This window comes from Eurytemora carolleeae, unplaced genomic scaffold, assembly GCF_000591075.1.
Source record: "Eurytemora carolleeae unplaced genomic scaffold, Eaff_2.0 scaffold1530, whole genome shotgun sequence".
In the NCBI taxonomy this organism is placed as follows: domain Eukaryota; kingdom Metazoa; phylum Arthropoda; class Copepoda; order Calanoida; family Temoridae; genus Eurytemora; species Eurytemora carolleeae.
Genome location: NW_019397473.1, coordinates 27729 through 47036, shown reverse-complemented (window position 1 = coordinate 47036; position 19308 = coordinate 27729). Strand labels below are relative to the sequence as shown.

Sequence of the window (19308 nt, the reverse complement as noted above, 5' to 3'; positions counted from 1 at the left end):
ATCGGGCATTACCATATTTGCATCTAGGGTCAGGTTTCCAAGATATAGAAATTTTGAAAAATTTTTTGTCGAAAGAACTCGGTTCATTTTTCCTTATGCTTAGATCGGAGTGAGTTGACCCCCTGTTTAAGGAAAACCCGTGGTAATATTGAATTGATAGAAATGTGGTAAATGTTGCTAAAGTTTATCCGCAGTACAGTGTAATGATATACCTTGGTACTAAATTAGAAGAATTAACCTGTAGAAGGTTAGTTAGAAGGGTAGATAGATAATATAAAGATAGATAGATAGTGCGGATATATATCCAGTTTATACTTAATAATATTTAATAATGTTATATTATATTTTTAATCCATCTCTACAACTCATGATGTTCAAGATTTAATTTTTATGTCATGCATTTTTAGTTTTACTTAATCGACTTAAAAAAGTTTTTGCTTTTCATTAAAATATTTTAAAAAGTAAAAAAAATCATATTGTTGAGAAACTAACCAAAGCTATATTTATGAGTAAATATACTAAAAGCAAAGCGAAAAGTAGCTGCTCTTTAAAAATTTTATTAAACGCTTCTTTTTTTCATTTTCCGAAAACGTCCCATTTTCAATTAAAAAAAAATAATATATTTATCACGATGCTCAAAAATATCAAATAATTTAAAATTTTATGAACTTTACCTCAAAACAAACTCAAATTTTCTAATTTCTTAATCTTTGCAACCTGATGGCGAAAACTTTTAATATTTCATACTTAGATTATTTGATCCACCAGGATTAAAATTTATTTAATTTAAATGTATCAAAGGTATACTGATTTGGATTACAAGATATGGGTAAGAAAATTTGAGTTTGTTGCAAAAACTAAATTTCTTTGATATTTGTCCTATATCAATAAGCCGTTTTTAACCCTTGGTGCATTCGTTAAAAAACAAATTGAGACAAACAAGATATAAAAAGCAGTTGCGTTTAAACTGCTTTTTAAAATGCATTTAATTGTGTATTTACAATTTACAGAATAGAAAATAAAAGATGTGTCCGTGTACATGAGTTTTAAAAAATGTTCCACGACAACCCAACTTTCCTGTTAGAGAAAACTTTAACATTTTATTCGTATTACCGATATCATTTCCAAATTAAAACATTTTGTATAAAATTACGATCACAAATTAAGGAATACCAAATATTTGGGGATATCACCAACATTCCGTTCATAATTTCAAACAAAAGTTTTGTAATTTCGAAATACTTTCGGGTAAATTGGATATTACAAACAAAATTATAGGACTTCTTTTTACAGGAGGGGGGGGGGAGGAGTGCAGAAGTCCTCAATGGGTAATCACCGCCACCCAAACGTGTTTTGCGGCATGCACGCTCCTCAATTGGTAATCTCCACCTCCTCAATTGGTAATCAGACAAAAAAGTGTAACATTAAATCGTTTATTTCTAAGAAATAAGACCATATTGACCTCTGTTGGTGGCCCTATGGTGTAAAGCTTTCTTTATTGCTGCTCAGTTTCGGAAATAAATCTATAAATATGCCACATTACCAATTGAGGTGTTGGAGATTACCAATTGAGGAGCTTATGCCGCAAAACACATTTGTGTGGCGGTGATTACCCATTGAGGACTTCTGCACTCCCCCGGTGCTAACAGTCGTACCTTGATATTTTTTATATGGGGGAAGCTTAATTTCTAAAAACCGGTGTGAGCTGGTCTAAAACCAGTGTTAGCTGGTTTAAAACCATTGTTAGCTGGTCTAGAACCCAGTGTAAGCTGGTCTAAAACCAGACTTTGCTGGTTTAAAACCATTGTTAGCTGGTCTAGAACCCAGTGTAAGCTGGTCTAAAAACAGTGTAAGTGGATCTAAAACCCAGTGTAAGCGGGTCTAAAACCGGTGTTAGCTGGTCTGAAACTAGTATATGAGCTGGTCTAAACCATGATGTAAGCGGGTCTTAAACTGGAATGTGCTGGTGTAAAACCAGTGTTAGCTGGTTTAAAACCATTGTTAGCTGGTTTAAACCAGTGTTAGCTGGTCTAAAACCAGTGTTAGCTGGTTTGAAACCAATGAAAGCTGGTCTAAAACCCAGTGTAAGCGGGTCTAAAAACAGTGTAAGCGGATCTAAAACCCAGTGTAAGCGGGTCTAAAACGGTGTTAGCTGATCTGAAACTAGTAAATGAGCTGGTCTTAAACATGATGTAAGCGGGTCTTAAACTGGTATGAGATGACCTTTAACCGGTGTTAGCTGGTCTAAAACCAGTTTTTGCTGGTCTAAAACCAGTGTTTGCTGGTCTAAAACACGGTGTAAGTGAGTTTAAAACCGATGTTAGCTGGTCTTTATCCAGTGTGAGTTGGTTTAAAACTGGAGTGAGCTGGTCTGAAACCAGTGTGAGCTGTTATAAAACCGGTGTTAGCTGGCTTAAAACTGGCTTGAGTTGTTTTCAAACCGGTGTTAGCTGGCCTGAAACCAGTGTGAGCTGTTAAAAAACCGGTGTTAGCTGGCCTGAAACCAGTGTGAGCTGTTAAAAAACCGGTGTTAGCTGGCCTAAAACTGGCTTGAGTTGTTTTAAAACCGGTGTTAGCTGGTAAAAACGGAGTGAGCCGGTCTAAAACTGGAGTGAGCTGGTTTAAAACCGGTGAATTAGCTGGTGAACGATCATATTTCACTCGAACCTGTAGCAATGGTCCAGTTAAGTGCTTAGTGAGACATGCCAATAGTTCGCTACAAACTCCTGCACCTTGCCCAACTTTGTCTTGTTCGGTTCCTCGAACATCTCCCAAACCCACTTCCGAGCTCGATTAAATCTATATAAATACAAAGTAGAAATCTCTGTTTGCTTGTTTGTCCAATCATAACTCAGGAACCCCTGGACCAATTTGCATCAAAATTTGATTGGGAGACCCACAGATATTTTCTTGGGTTTAAAATTCTAAATTGAGTGAGTCAACTTTAAAAGGGAAACATATCTAAAATAGTAATTTACGACTAAGGGGGAACTAACTTTGACATCCACGGGCCACGCTGGGTTCCCGAGCTAGTCCACAATAAAAAAACAACATTCGATTCACCAAACTGAAATCCGATAAAGTCTTGGATAAAAAAAACATAAATTTCTTAGCTCTGTAAGTAAAGATAGCTAAGCTTCCAAATGTAGCAACGGATACTTGCCACCAAATCTATTTTTCTATTCCTTACATCTTTGTAACTTGATATGGTAAACCCTAGATATTTACAACTTTGGTCATTAGATCTAACAGCCAAATTTTAAATATTATGCCAGGTTGCAAAGATATATGAGTTATAAAACTAGAATTTGTGTCAAGTGTTTAGTTCCTTTTACTCCAATGTTTTTTACTTTAACCGATTTTATACAAACCCAATGGATATTTTCAGATTTCACTTTAAAAAACCTACAATTTTCCCACGTAATATGAAACAATCATAAGTATTCAAAAATTACGAACATTTATGTTTGAATGGACCCTCCATGCAAAAATGGCAACAGTACCCTTAACAGTGTTTTCTGATCAAGTACATGAAGTAGATATTGATGTTAATAAAACTGATATATTCAATTGCGGTTTCTCTATATAAGGACTTGCGCATTTCTACTGCAGGAAAACATATAAAAGCTATCATTATTCAACACTTTTCAACCTAGAAAAACGACAATATCTTCCATATTATTGATCAAAGAAAGCTGTCAAGGGTGCCGTTGTGCATTGGTCATTGTCATCTTTGCATTGGAGGGTCACTTGAAATTACGCTTACAGTCCCTTTAATCTAACTTTACAATTCCATTTCCATCGAGGTCCAAGGTTTATAAGTGTAGAAAAGATATTAATAGTTTCACCGACAAATGACTTAGCAGTTGACAGTTTCTACATACTTTATAACGGGTAATTATACCGTACACACAAGCAAACCTGGATATTTAGGTGTCTCAAAAACATATTTGAATACGTTTCTTTATTTTCTTTAAAGTCCCCCAAGTAGAATTTAGCTTTAAAAACCTCTAAAAATGCATTTGAGAAAGATGATAAGTTTGAAGTTGTCTAAAATTTGACATTTTATCATTAATATTTTGATCTGTCATTCAGAGTCCGTCGAAAAAAGCTTAAAAGACTTCATATACTTTAATACTTGAAATATATATGGCCCAAGAAAAAATAATATAAAATAGCAATAACGAAAAAACTGGTGAAAATGAGGTCCAAAGTTAAGACTAACTGACTTCTAACCAGTGGCCGAATTTAAAGAATTTGAGCGGCGGTTTGAATTTAAGCCGCGGTTTAAATATGGTTGGTTCCACTTAAAATTGTATCAAATGTTTCAAGATTTAAGCCGGCGCTTAATTTAAACCCGGTTTTGGCGGATTTAAACCGCGGCTCGAATTCTTTAAATTCGGCCACTGGACCCCTATTTATAATGTGTTTTGTAACCTAAGATTTGCCTTTAACATTTAGACTTAGCTTGAGACTTGAGGCCAAAATGACCCTAGCTACGGGAAAAGACAATATTATAATCTGAAGTCACTGACCTCCATTATGACAAGTGACTTTTTATGGATGTCAAAATAGAGGTCTGAATGGAGGTCATGGGAACCTCAGATCCCAAGAAAGTCTATATTTGTTCAGATGACTAAATATAGTCTCATCTTTTTAGGATGTAGAGAACGGAAAAAACATGGTTTTACTGTTGAAATAACAGTTTTTTAGACACCCTACTGGACTTTGGTTTAAGCTCAACCCAGCTCTTGTATCGATTTATTTCAATTGTTGATTCAATCGTATTAATGACGGGAAATCCCCGAGTAACAAACAAAAAAACGCAAACAACAAATAATTAAATCTCAGTTTTTAAAGAAAGATGAAGACCTAAAGAACCGAAATTTTCCTTGAGTATAACATAATGAGTCACGTTTTTAGAACAAAAACAATGACTTTTCTTGATTTGAGTTCTATCGTGACCTGGAAATGAAATTTTGATCTTTGAAAATTCCCAAATTGATGCAATCCTACCTACTCGGTCCGAATTCATCAACCTCCTCCTTCTCCTCCTCCTTGTTCCCAGGTAGAAATTGTTTCATTCTGAAAAATAATTTATTTCCCAAGTTACGACACTATTTTCCTGCCTCATCCTGACTCGAATACTTTATTGTCCTAAAAAATGATCCCAATCGACCACTTAAAGTGTTCTAGTTCTGACCATGGATTTCAAAGCATCAATGTCCCAATTTGTATGATTTCTTATATTTAACCCGTAAACAGACTGAGGGGGGGGGGCGTTTGGCGCCCTCCCCCCCTGTAGTTTTTTTGTCCTTGCACTCTCATTTTTGACACTATCACTGTGAAATTTTGTGACTTTTAATGAACTAAGGATTTTTTGTTAAAAATGTATTTTTTGTTATTTATAGGGTAGGGTTTAGGGTGGAAAAAAGTCTGGTCTTCTGTGAAAAAAAAAAATCAAAAATAGCTCATAATTTTTTTTTGACTAAAGTTATAGATCTTTAATCTATATAGTTTTGAAAAGCCCTTGAAAAATGCATATAGAAACATGTGTCACACTTTAAAATTTGTTTAAAACAAAAAAAATATTTTTACATTTTTTTACCCTTTTTAAGGCATTTTTTCCACCCTCCCTAGCCCCCAAACTATCAAAGTTATCAGTCTAATTTTTTTTCTTTGAGCTGCCATAAAAAATTGGGCTATGAACATGCATTTCAACCCTATACCTATTCTCTAAGGCCTTTTTCTAGAGGGGGGGGGGGCGCCAAACGCCCCCAGGCTATATATACATAGATTCAGACCCCCCAGCCTATATAGGGCTAAAACACCAGTGACATAAAAATACCTATGCACCTGGTTAGTGGATGTGGTCTTATATGACGTGAAATATATTTACCGGTAGAAAGCGTACATGCAACATGGCTCAAGATGGAGATCATCTAAACAATATAAGAGTTATACTTATTATTTTATTGAAAATTTATAATTTTTATTCGTTCTTACCTAGTCCCCAATATGCTAATTCCTCGGCAAAGGCTTGAACACAAACACCCTCCATCATATGGAGTTGTCCAGTCCGGTACAGGTTTAGAATCGATTCAAAATGGCGCGGAGATCTAAACAAAATGGCGCGTAATTACATCAAGATGGAGTTTATTTTGGGTTAAAATTGAAATTATTGCCAAGAATCCGATCAATACTTTAGATTATTAAACATATAAATCTTATAAAGTAAAATAAATATATAAGGATTACCTATCAAAAAAGAATTCACAATCAGTTAAAATGTATCTATCACAGATTTCTAGCATCTCTGTATGGGAGCTGCAGCTATACAGACGACCCAATCTTCAGATAAAACGAACATTTAAATGTTGTCCAACAGAATTTTCATATTAACAAATCTAGCTTTTAATCCATGAATTCTCAGACATTTTATAATATTAAAGTGACCTGTTCGATTTACTGCACTTTTACATAGAAAGAACGTTTAATGTTAAAAAATGGAAGAAAAATTTAAGTGTTAGTTTTGTTCCTTGAAGTTGGATACTGCCCCAGAGTATTCCAGAGTATTTCAAACCTCTTCCCTCCAACATTGAGGTAAACTGTAGCATCCTCATCCATATTTTGTTCCAGGTTTAGTTGGTTACTCTCTAGACAATACAGGTTTAGTTGGTTACTCCTTAAACAATACAGGTTTAGTTGGTTACTCCTTACACAATACAGGTTTAGTTGGTTACTCTCTACACAATACAGGTTTAGTTGGTTACTCCTTACACAATACAGGTTTAGTTGGTTACTCCCTACACAATACAGGTTTAGTTGGTCACTCTCTACACAATACAGGTTTAGTTGGTTACTCCCTACAACCTACAGGTTTAGTTGGTTACTCTCTACACAATACAGGTTTAGTTGGATACTCCCTACACAATACAGATTTATTTGGTTACTCTCTACACAATACAGGTTTAGTTGGTTACTTCCTACAACCTACAGGTTTAGTTGGTTACTCTCTAGACACTACAGGTTTAGTTGGTTACTCCTTACACAATACTGGTTTATTTGGTTACTCTCTACACAATACAGGTTTAGTTGGTTACTCCCTAAAAAAGACGGTTTAGTTGGTTACTTCCTACACAATACAGGTTTAGTTGGTTACTCCTTACACAATACAGGTTTAGTCATGGTTACTCCATACACAATACAGGTTTAGTTGGTTACTCCCTAAACAATGTTGATTACCCCCTAAAAAACAAGATATTTTTGGCTACTACCAAAATAAAATTCAAATCAAAATTTAGTTATACTTAAACTACTTTACAGTTAGAAGTTAAGATTAAGAACATCAGATAAGGAATGTAAATCTGATAAAAATCTGATAACTTTTTCTCTCACATTTTTTTCCTCTTGAGACTTACCTGAGTCAGGTTTGGTTTGGTCCAAGAATTTACTCCGCTGACTCTGAGATGATCCGCTCCGACCCATTTCAAGAACTGGAATTGGACTTACAACATTCTAGACTCATCATTCAAAAGCTCAGACAAAAATTAAAAAATATAAGGATAAAGTGACTGTGAACTAAAATATGAAAATTTGTTTTTATAGAAAATTTCTTGCGCATTACGCGTAAATTCTTAAGCTGGAAAACCACAGATGTCTCCCTCATTGTTTCTTAGATAAAGACGTTCTTCTGAGGTTATCGTATTTAATCGGATTTGTTACTCTTTCATTAAAAGAGTCAATTGTAATTACACTTACATTCCCAAAGGTGCTTTGATGCTTATGAATTTTCCTGTTTTTGAGCATTATTCTTTGGATAGAGATCATTGTAGACCTTATCAGCACTCTGCCAGGTGTTCTGTTTATTTGGTCCAGAAATATGTTTAAAGTAATTAATATTATTCTGTAAACTTTCTACTAGCTCGGCTCGGAAACTGTGTGTCGAAGGGAATCCTTTAGGAGTCCTAAAAGTATTATAAAATTAATGAATGGTTGAAATAATTGCAAGGATAGCTAGAGAGGGGCATAGTTTTTTAAACGAACGAAATTTTTGAGAACGAACGAATGAATTCTTTGTTAAAAACCAAACCATAGACGAACGAAAGGGGTCGTTTAGAGAAATGAAAAAATAGCGTTTTTTAAAAACGAACGAAAATTTTTTTTTAATTGTTCGAACAAACTTGAAAAAGCAATAGTTTTTTTACTGGAACAACAACTTTTCCAAACGATTTTGAAAAAAAACGATTGAAATTTTTTCTAAACGAACGATTTTTAAAACAAATTTTTCAAAAAACGATTGTTTTTGACTGAATTATCGTTTTTTTCGAAATTTGTTTGAAAAAACTATCGTTATTTTACTGAACAAACGATTTTACTGAATGATCAAAATGAATTTTTTTGTACGATTTACAAAAAAAAGATCGAAATTGGTCTTTTAGAAATGTTTAACGAACAAATTGAAAAAAGTCAAACGTGCCCATCTCTACATACAACTAACGAACGTGCCAATCTGTACATAAAACTAACGAACGTGCCCATCTCTACATTCAACTAACGAACGTGCCCATCTCTACGTACAACTGACGAACGTGCCCATCTCTACATACAACTAACGAACATGCCCCTCTACATGCAACTAACGAACGTCTCAGAGTTTTAGAGAAACTTGTATTTACATATCCTGCATACAAAATAAAACATTGATATTGTAAATGGTCTAAAATTGCATCAATTAGCTTGGTGTGTTAAAAAATTAGGATCTGAAAAGTTTTTCAGATTTTAAAATTGTTATTCTAAAGATTTGCTTGCCTTTCACTATGCCAAATTTTGATAGCGTGCAAAATATATGCAAAATAGAACCAACAACTTTAGTTTTTCTCTTATATTCTCTATTATAATAAAATTATTTCAAAGTTTGATAAAAGAATACAGAAAACAGTTTTGAATGTTGGAAGTTCAACGCACTTGTCGGGTGCCTTTTTATGCCCTTTTTTCTTTAGAAAGGAAAAAAGCTAAATTGTTTGAAGTTGTCGAATTTAGACCATCTATATATAAATTTGGCTTGTCTGTTTGTCTGTCTGGCTGTCTGTTTGTATCCAATAAACGTCAAAACGGCTGAACCGATCGGGCCCAAATTTTTTGTGGGACATCTAGGGACTCCAGGGAAGGTTTATGAATCATCAAAATTTTAAATATTTATTTAAATTTAAATTCGATCATCATTAAATTTTTTTTAATTTTGAAAATCCGCGAAATTTTTCGTGAAAATCCGCGAATTATTTTTGTTTTGTTTTACGATGTACACAAAGAGAACATGTTCACAATTAATTTAGGAGATGGGCGCGAAGCGCCCTCTAAGGCTAGAAAGAAGGGCGCGAAGCGCCTTGAATTTCTAGTATTGGTTAGATTACTTGCATAAATTCGTAGAAATATCAAAAACTTTGGAGGATTTTCTTCCGTTTTAAACCTGGAAGTCACGAATAATTGAGGCAACTTTTTAGAGCATAGTTCATAGAATATAATGTTAAACATATATATCGAGTTTCTGCACGCTTTGCATCAGTTTTTCTAAATAATTTATTACCGTACCGTACTGTACTGTACTGTACTGTACTGTACTGTACTGTACTGTACTGTACTGTACTGTACTGTACTGTACTTTGTACTGTACTGTAATGTACTGTACTGTACTGTACCTGAGCGTTGTGTTGATATCCATGGATTGACTGTGTCTGATATTAGGTGAGGAGTAGGTTCGAACCTGAGTTATCCTACCACCACCTTCTTCTTTACTCACTGATGATCCAACAGCATGTAAAAACTAAACAAAATAATACTTGACTTCTCTTTTACACCTGTTATTTTATAATCCTTATATTATTGCAACCTGATGGTGTAAATCTTTGATATTTCAAACAATGAATTTGCTACATCAAAGTTCAAAAAGTTTTTTTTCTAAAATTGTTATCTAAGTTTCCTTATTATGTTAATTATGGCCGGTAGCTGTTTTCAATCAATTTATGAATTAGATGGAAACCTACTCAGTCTGATCTTAAGTTTATATACAGAAACATTGCTACCATAAGTTAGCATTAAGCATTAACCCCCGCTTTTTTCTAATTGGTTCGAAAATTTGCCCTATGAGATCGAGATCGGTATATTTACAAATTCGATCAATCAAGATAACAAGGGAGAAAACTCAAGTTCCAATTCTAAAGATTTAATTAAGATTTTAATTAAGGAAAGGTCTGTTCACGTGATTAGAAGTGATTCTTTTATCAAAAAGTGACATGTCAGAACCACAATGGCACCCCTTAAAGGGAGTGTTCGCGAAAAATGAAAGGGGGTATAGGCTTACGGCGAAAAAAAAGCGTTTTTGATTGCCACTAATCTGTCTGTTGCGTCTATAAGGAGAAAATTGTTAAAAACGACTCATACTGAAGAACGTATCATCTATAATACAAATTCAGAAAGTTGCAACATTCAACTCGGATTGTAAAAAAATCAATTTAATTACAAACAAATCATTCAGATATTATAAACAATAGACATCGATAATTTTTTGTTGCAACTTTCTGAATTTGTATGGACGCTAAGTTCATCGGTATGAGTCGTTTTTAACAATTTTCTCCTTATAGAAGCAAGAGATAGAAGTAAGATTAGTAGCGAACAAAAGTGCTTATTTTTAGCCGCAAGCTTATACCCCCTTTCATTTTTCGCGAACACCCCCTTAATAATCCTATCTTAGCAATGATTACGAAGTACTTATATTCTTCCTCTATTCTTTAATGTACTTGTAGCATATATCCGCACCTTACTTTTATATAGAAACCAAAATTGAATTGTATCAATTTTCCGAGAGAAAAAGAAGGATATCTTAGTCATCCTTGAAAAACAAATGTTTAAAGGGTCTCGTTGTGAATAGTTTAATTTAATTCAATACTTTTTAATTCATTTTAATTTAATACGAAAATAGAAAAAACAAACTTTTTTATTCTTATTTTGAAATTATTCACAAAATAAACATAAATCAAACTTTAAATCAATTTCAAGTAATTAAAAGTTGTTTGGGCAGAATCATTATAAATGGCTGAGCTAAACATTGTTTGCTTTCAACAACAGAACTAAACAATATTATTAATGGTAATAATATATCAATTATTCAAACCCAAATACCTATTTATCTGCACGCAAACAAATATGGTGAAACAATTTTTTAACAATATTATTTTTGTTTGTTTTTATTTTCACCAGTTGTATTCATGACTCAGAGAAATCCCCTCGCAGCGGACTTTCATCGGTAAACCTAATTCAAGGGGAGTTAAAGGGAGTGACCAGCTATGTAAGGTAGTTGAACTGAGTATGCAGTGTTGGGGAAAACTTCTTTCGGATTCATTTGAGACATATAAAACATTTTAAAGATCTGTAAATCCTGAGTTTGAATTTTTCCACAACACTGCATACTCAGTTCAACTACCTTAAATAGCCGGTCACTCCCTTTAAAGGAACTTTTCATTGACAGGTTTCCCTTTTAACAATTTCCCTTTCCCCTTTTATTCATAAATATGTTTATCATTATTTTTCTATTAACAAACCTGCAGAGGGAGCAAGGGCTTTATGTTTTAAAATCTTGACATAAAAATTATTTGATAAAAAATGAAGTAAAAAGTTGAACAAAAATAATAAAGTCAAAGTCTAAATCAAATCTTGAAAACTATTGGCTTAAATATAAAACAAAAATTTAAAGGTTAAGTTTGAGAAAAGATTAAAAAAATGTTTATAATATAGTAAAGAATTTAAAGGTTATAAGTTTGAGAAAAGATAAAAAACTGTTTATAATATATAAAATATAATTTATATATAATATATTAAAGAATTTAAAAATAAAAACAAAAACCCTATTCTCAAGATAAAAAAAAATCTATTTACGAAATGACAAAGTTTAAACAAAAAAGAAAGTTTTAAAATTTAAACAGTTTGTATAAAAAGAAGAATGCACAAATCTAGGATTTGGCAATGTTCCGTTAACAAACAGCACCTTTTTATACGTTACTGTTCCGTTAACAAACAGCACCTTTTTAAACGTTAATGTTCCGTTAACAAACAGCACCTTTTTAAACGTTAATGAACGGAATTCTATCTAAAAAATAATGACATGAAATTACAATGACAGCAAAATCTTAAATACCCGTGCTTAAATGATTTTTCAACTTATGTTGCCAGAGGGAAATTTTTTTGATTGGATATTCAGCTAAGCATGGAAAATCTAATGCTTAGCCTTAGACTTTAATACAAATACTAGCTGAAATGGCCGGACTTGCCCTAGGATTTTTTAAGCCTATATCAACCCCTTGGTACCCGTGGATATCCACAAAAAGTTTCAACCAATTTGGTCCAGCCGTTTAGCCGGCAATAGATAATATATAAATGAGCAAAGCTTAATCTTTGCTTACCCTATCGGGTCCAAATTGTGCGTGTCGAGCGCCCTAAAAGCCTAATTATAAATATTAACCTTTGGTTCATCTGTAGATTGATATTCTAGAGAAGGTGAGGAGGGAAAAGGTCCGACTAGAGACTGTTTAGATCCAGGAACAGGTTCTCCTGGTTCTCCTGGTTCCCCTGTTTCCCCAGGTTCTCCAGGTTCTGATATCCTAGACTCCAGGCCAGGTTCCCAGCTAAGTTCCCCTCTATCCTTGATACCAGGTTCTAGACCAGGCTCCCATAAATTCTCATCAGACATACGCAGAATATCATGGGACCTGGACCCTAGAAATAGGATATCATGGGACCTGGGGCCTAGAAATAGGATATCTTGGGCCCTGGACCCTAGAAATATGATATTAAAAGACCTGGTCACTAGAAATAGGATACTAAGGGACCTGGACCCTAGAAATAGAATATCATGAGACCTCGACCATAAAAATAGGATATCATGGGACCTGGACCATATAAATATAATATCAAGGGACCTGGACCCTAGAAATATGATATCTTGGGACCTGGACCCTAGAAATAGGATATCATGGGACCTAAACCCTAGAAATATAATATTATGGGACCTGGACCTTAGAAATAGGATAAATTGGGACCTGGACCCTTGAAATAGGGTATCATGGGACCTAAACCCTAGAATTATAATATCATGGGACCTGGACCTTAGAAATAGGATATAATGGGACCTGGACCAAAGAAACATTATATCCTGGGACCTGGACCCTAGAAATAAATTATCATGGGACCCGGGCCCTAGAAATAGGATATCAAGGGACCTGGACCCTAGTAATAGGATACTAAGGGACCTGGACCCTAGAAAAAGGATATCATGGAACCTGAACCCAAGAAATAGAATATTATGAGCCTGGACCCTAAAAATGGATATTGAGGGACCTAGAACCTAGAAATAGAATATCATGGGACTGGGACCCTAGAAATAGGATATCATGGGACCTGGACCTTTGAAAAAGGAAATCATGGGACCTGGACCCTAGAAATAGGATATCAATGGGACTTGGACCCTCAAAATAGGATATCATGGGATCTGAACCCTAGAAAAAGGATATCTTGGAACTTTAAATTGGATATCTAAGGACCTGGACACTAGAAATTGACAATCCAGGGAACTGGACCCTAGAAATTGAACATCATGAGAACTAGCTAGGTTCTATTAATTGAATATCATGAAACCTAGCTAAGCCCTATAAATTGAAGATCATAAGACCTAGCAAGGCCCTATAAACTGAATATCATGAGACCTAGCTAGGGCCTATAAATTGAATATCATGAGACCTGTAGTAAATGCCCTACTCCATAACAGTTTCTGGGAACGTATCCATCCAGATACAACTCAGATTCTCTTGACTATAAATGTCAACAACGGCTACAATCCCGTGAACCATCAATGCCACTACCACTGGGCGCGATCTTGTTAGCTATCAATATAAACCGGACACTAGCAAATCGTCGATCAAGCCAAATCTCAAGTCAATGATCTCAATCCGTATTTTTCAATAAAACCAAATTACTCTCAAAACTGTAATTAAAAGGTATTTTCTTTATCAACTACTGTATTTGAGTTTAATATGTTACAAGTTAAAGCTAATAGAGGTAATTCCAATTCGAACATCGTTATCTATATCACATGATTAAGGCAATCATATTACGTATTATAGCACAGTTGAAATAGGCGCAGATGTACCTCATTATATTTATATATCAAGGGATTAAGCTAATCCTGCTATGTATTTATTTGAAATGCAGTTCAAATTAATAATGGGTTTTACGTAGAACTTTACAAACATAGATCGTTAATAATGTACAACGTACTGCAGGTTTACAGAATATTTATTACAGACCTAGCTAGCCACTAGAAATTGAATATGATGAGACCAAGCTAGGCCCTAGCTAAAATGGATAAAATGAGGAAAATGTGAAATAAATCTTTCATGAAACATTTCTCTTGATTTGAAATAATATCTAATAAACCTGGAATTAGCTTGAACTTGAAACCAGATATTTCTTTGCAAGGTTGAATCTAAAGCTTTATGATTTTCTCTTATCATAACTTTCTCCATGTTGATTATATTACTAGGCAGGAAAGAAAGCTAGGAAGGAAGGATTAACAGGCATGAAGGATTACTAAGCAGGAAGGATTAAAAGACATGAAGGATTACTAAGCAGGAAGGATAATTAGGCAGGAAGAAAAAAATAGTTACGGATTATATTTGTATACCACACATAAAGAAAAAATTTTAATGACATTTTATCGCGGGAATTAGTAGGCAGGAAGGATTTACTAGGCAGGGCGGATTCCTAGGCATAAAGAATTACTAGGCAGGATGGATTGACTAGGCAGGAAGGATTGACTAATCTGATAACTAGTCAGGAAGGACTACTAGGCAGGAAGGATTACTAGGCAGGAAGGATTACTAGGCAGGCAGGATTAACTAGGCAGGAAGTTTTAATAGGCAGGAAGGTTTACATGGCAAGAAGGATTACTACGCAAGAAGGATTACAAGGCAGGAAGGATTACTAGGTAGGAAGGATTGACTGGGCAGAAAGAATTAACAGGCAGGAAGGATACAGTAGGCAGGAATGATTACTAAGCTGGATAAATTAGAAGGCAGGAAGGATTGCTACTCAGGAAAAATTACTAGGCAGGATATTATAAAGAAAGGATTACTAGGCAGGAAGGATTCTAGGCAGGAAGGAATACTGGGCAGGAAGGATTGACTAGGCAGTAAGGATTAATAGGCATGATGGATTGACTAGGCAGGAAGAATTAGTAAGCAGGAAGAATTACTAGGAAGAAGGATTACTGGGAAGGAAGGATTGCTAGGCAGGAAGCATTACTAGGCAGGAAGCATTACTAGGCAGGAAGGATTGCTAGGCTGGAAGGATTGACCAGGCAGGAAGGATTGACTAGGCAGGAAGGATTGGCTAAACAGGAAGGATTACTAAGCAGGAAGGATTACTAGACAGAAGGATTACTATGCAGGAAGGATTACTAGGCAGGAAGGATTGACTAGGCAGTAAAGATTATTAGTCAGGAGGTATTTCTAGGCGGGAAGGATTACTCGGAAGGAAGGATTACTATGCAGGAAGGATTGCTAGGCAGGAAGGATTACTAGGCAGGAAGGATTGCTAGGCAGGAAGGATTGACTACTGAGATTACTTGACAGGAAGGACTACTAGGCAGTAAGGATTACTAGGCAGGAATAATTCCTGCGCTCTACTATTCTTAGGTCTAAGAAGCCCTTAGGCAGCTGGAATCTTGGAAGCCCTCTTCTCTGAATGAATTAAGCGTGGACGGGTGATTCATGCTGCCAGATTACAACCCCTGGTAGATCAATACAAACCCCCAACAATACCAAACTTTCACAATAGAAAAATAGTCTTTTTTCAAATTCACTCTTGATGTAATTGAACGCATCACTAAGTTTACCAGTAGGAAATAGAAGTTTGCCAAGGAATTTCTGCTCTTCTTGAAATATATTTGGAATTTCAGTTTCACCAATAGTAAAGTTTATTCTGCTAGGTAAACCTGATCTGATGGAAAATGATCTACATTTTGCTGGTTTTAATCTCATTCCCATACTTTCAATCTTGGATTTTATTTCATTTTGAATTTTTTGATGTTTTCTCAGATCTGTTGTTATCAGGCAAAAATCGTCAGCATATGGCAGAGCAATAATTTTCTCTTCATTCAGATTAAATCCACAATCATTCTTACTCTGTAGAAATTCAATGATTGGATTGAAAACCATCAGAAATATGATGGGACTAAGCGGGTCACCTTGAAATACTCCTCTTTTAAAGGGGAATCCATCAGTAGAGAAGTTGTCCGTAAATACACGTGAAAGTTGGTTATTATACAGGGTGTTGATATAAAGCTGAATTTCTGCAGGAACATTAAACCTTTTGAGGGTACGTATTATGAGAGGGTGCGGCACTGAACCAAATGCATCTTCTAAATCGAAAAATATCACATGGACCGTTTTCTTGTTTGTCTTTGCTTGGCTTATAATCTCTTCAAGGACGACATTATGCTCAATAGTGCCGTTAATGCCCGGCAGAAAGGTCTTCTGTACTTTCTCATCAATATAATTATTCGCAGTTAAAAACTTGGTCAGTTTTTTTGCAAGAAGGAGATGGTAAGTCTTTGCAATAGAAGATGTAAGAGATATCATGCGAAAGTTTCCTGGGTCGTTAGTCGGTCCTTTCCTGTGTAGTAATTTGACCGTACACTGTTTGACCAGGAAGGGGGAGGAGATCCCAGAACATTCACTTTATTAAACAGGGTGGCTAATATGTGGTGAAGACACTTGAATTTAAATAATATCTCATACGGGATACCATCAGGACCTGGAGAGGATTTTAAATTTACACTTTTTAGTATATTTTTTACATCCTTTGGACGTAGAGTTACTTTTCATCCAAGGGATTACCTTTCTTTTGAGAGATTACCTTTCCCTCAAGGGCTTAGATTTTAATCAAGGGATTAACTTTCATTTAAGGGATAACCTTTCATTCAAGGGATTACTTTTCATTCAAGGGATTACTTTTCATTCAAGAAATTACTTTTATTCAAGAAATTACCTTCTTATTAGAAATTACCTTTCATTCAAGAGATTACCTTTCATTCAAGGGATTAGATTATAATCAAGAGATTACCTTTCATTTAAGGGGTGGAGAAAGGAGAAAAACGAATGAACATTTGAAATTATTAACTATGCCTCGTACCATTTTATTTTACAAAAATAAAACAAATAAATACATTGTTAAAAAAGGGATTACCTTTTTATTCAAGGGATTACTTTATATTTAAGGGATTACTTTTCATTTAAGGGATTACCTTTCATTCAAAAGATTACCTTTCATTTAAGGGATTACCTTTCATTCAAAAGATTACCTTTCATTCTTGCATTCAAGAAATTATCTTTTATCAAAGGGATTTCCTTTTATTTAAGGGATTAAGGTTAAAAATTACCTTTCTGAATAGCTGGAGGTTTTCCTTTCCGTTTGTTGTTTAATATTTCTGATCCTGACATCAGATCAAATATATTTCTTGAAATCATATCCTCCACCTAATCAAAGTGTTGTTAATCGTTTTCTTTCGTTTTTAAAAAACTTTTAGCGAAGCTTCCTAGACCCCAGTCAACAAATATATATTTTTGAAGTTTGAAATTTGAAATAAGAAAGGTCTACGACATCGGATTGAACAGATATAGGATTTTAAAAGATCAGAGTGTGTGGCAAAAATTCAGTTCATTATTTGTGAGAAAGTGCGGCACCGCGCCATATACATAAGCCTTGTATTTTTTAATCAAAGATTCTTTTTAGCTTTTACAAAAAAAACTAGAATAGAATACGATTTGAATAAATGTAAACTCCTAGTGACACTTACCTACAATATTATTTATTCATAATGAAGGCTATGAATTATTCTGATAAAATTAAGGTCTAAGGGGCTTTCTTTTCTACAAATGATTTAGTATTAATATGCACCTGTAGCAAAATATTCGGCAGATTTTTATTAATTGGTGCTATTATAAGGATAAAACTATAGAGCACTTTCTTGACAAAATTCTTACACTAGTTTAAAAAAAATAGAAATTAAAGAAGAGAAAAAAATTCTTATGTTCAAATAAATTTTTCCTAGCGATAGTTATTTTAGGATAATTTAAAATAAAAAATATATATCTGTATGTGTATCAAAATATTCATCTTTAAATACTGAAATTAACATTTTTTTGCCTTCAATCAAAAATGTTATAAAATCAAGGACAAACAAAGGAACAATTTTCAACGAGGGGCATTTTTTTAATATCCAAATCAAAATGTTAATATTATTTTTTTATTATTTGTAAATTCGTAAGTTTCGAATTTTTCATATTTTTAATGATGTTTCTTGTTGGCTAACGTATGTTTTTTTTGCAGGAGCACTAAAATTAAGACATTTTTATGATTAAATTGATTCCATTATTTGAATTTTAGAAGCAATAAAAATAATAGCAATAAGGATAAAAATGGCTACCTGTGAGATTCGACTCATAATATTCTTATTCTGATTCTGCAAGTTCTCAAATCTCAGTTTAGTATCCAGCACCTTAACATTCAAAATTAAAGTTAAAATTAAATTCTAGAAAAAAAGTTCTTAGAAAAGTTGGCTTTAAATTTATATTGAGTCTTAGCCACAAACTCTGATTTTCTAATCGCTTTATCTTTGCAATTCAATCTTATAGACTTTAGATACTTAAAACTATGAATTCTGTTAGATCAATTAGTCTAGGTTTGAAAATTACGTCTTTACATCGTCAGGTTGCAAAGAAATAGGGATTAGAAAATCAGAGTTTGTTGCAAAAACTCTCAATTTAAAACGATACATGTTACGGTATCCCTCTTTACAGATTTACTAACAATGAATTTTCAGATGAAAAAAGTCATTGTTACGAAGACAAAGGTTTAAAAAGTACCGTTGTGAATTGAACATTCTAATCTATACATTGAAATTCATCTGAAATTCCGTACTACAATTTTAAGTGAAAAATTCCCACATGGGGAATTATATCATTGCATTTTTAAGTGTGCTTTTCGATGTTTTGTTTATTGCAAAAAGTATGCGGCCTTGATCGAAATCGACGCATCAAAAAAAAGCTTAAAAGATCACATTGACTTTGTTCAAGTCGAATTGTGTATTCAGAAGTTAACTAAATTAATGCATTTGTTTGCCTTTTATCGTTCTAATATCTATATTTAATTTTCCTACTGTTCAAACAAAGCCAACCTCCCCCTTCCCACCTCCCCCTC

General features: G+C 34.1%; 1 protein-coding gene across 2 annotated transcripts in view; it reads right to left on the bottom strand.

The window, feature by feature from the left end:
- The window catches only part of LOC111714478 (potassium voltage-gated channel protein Shab), a 44812-nt gene that overhangs the window by 17060 nt on the left and 8444 nt on the right, over positions 1-19308 (bottom strand). For both annotated transcript variants that reach the window (XM_023489595.1, XM_023489596.1), the window contains exons 3-14: positions 18536-18607; positions 17489-17585; positions 12515-12768; positions 9699-9823; positions 7796-7967; positions 7422-7518; positions 6539-6656; positions 6259-6351; positions 6007-6119; positions 5900-5942; positions 5017-5085; positions 2733-2799 (exon numbers count right to left, since the gene is read on the bottom strand). In XM_023489595.1, the coding sequence (XP_023345363.1) occupies positions 2733-2799; positions 5017-5085; positions 5900-5942; positions 6007-6119; positions 6259-6351; positions 6539-6656; positions 7422-7518; positions 7796-7967; positions 9699-9823; positions 12515-12768; positions 17489-17585; positions 18536-18607 (1320 nt within the window). The remainder of the gene's footprint in view (positions 1-2732; positions 2800-5016; positions 5086-5899; positions 5943-6006; positions 6120-6258; positions 6352-6538; positions 6657-7421; positions 7519-7795; positions 7968-9698; positions 9824-12514; positions 12769-17488; positions 17586-18535; positions 18608-19308) is intronic.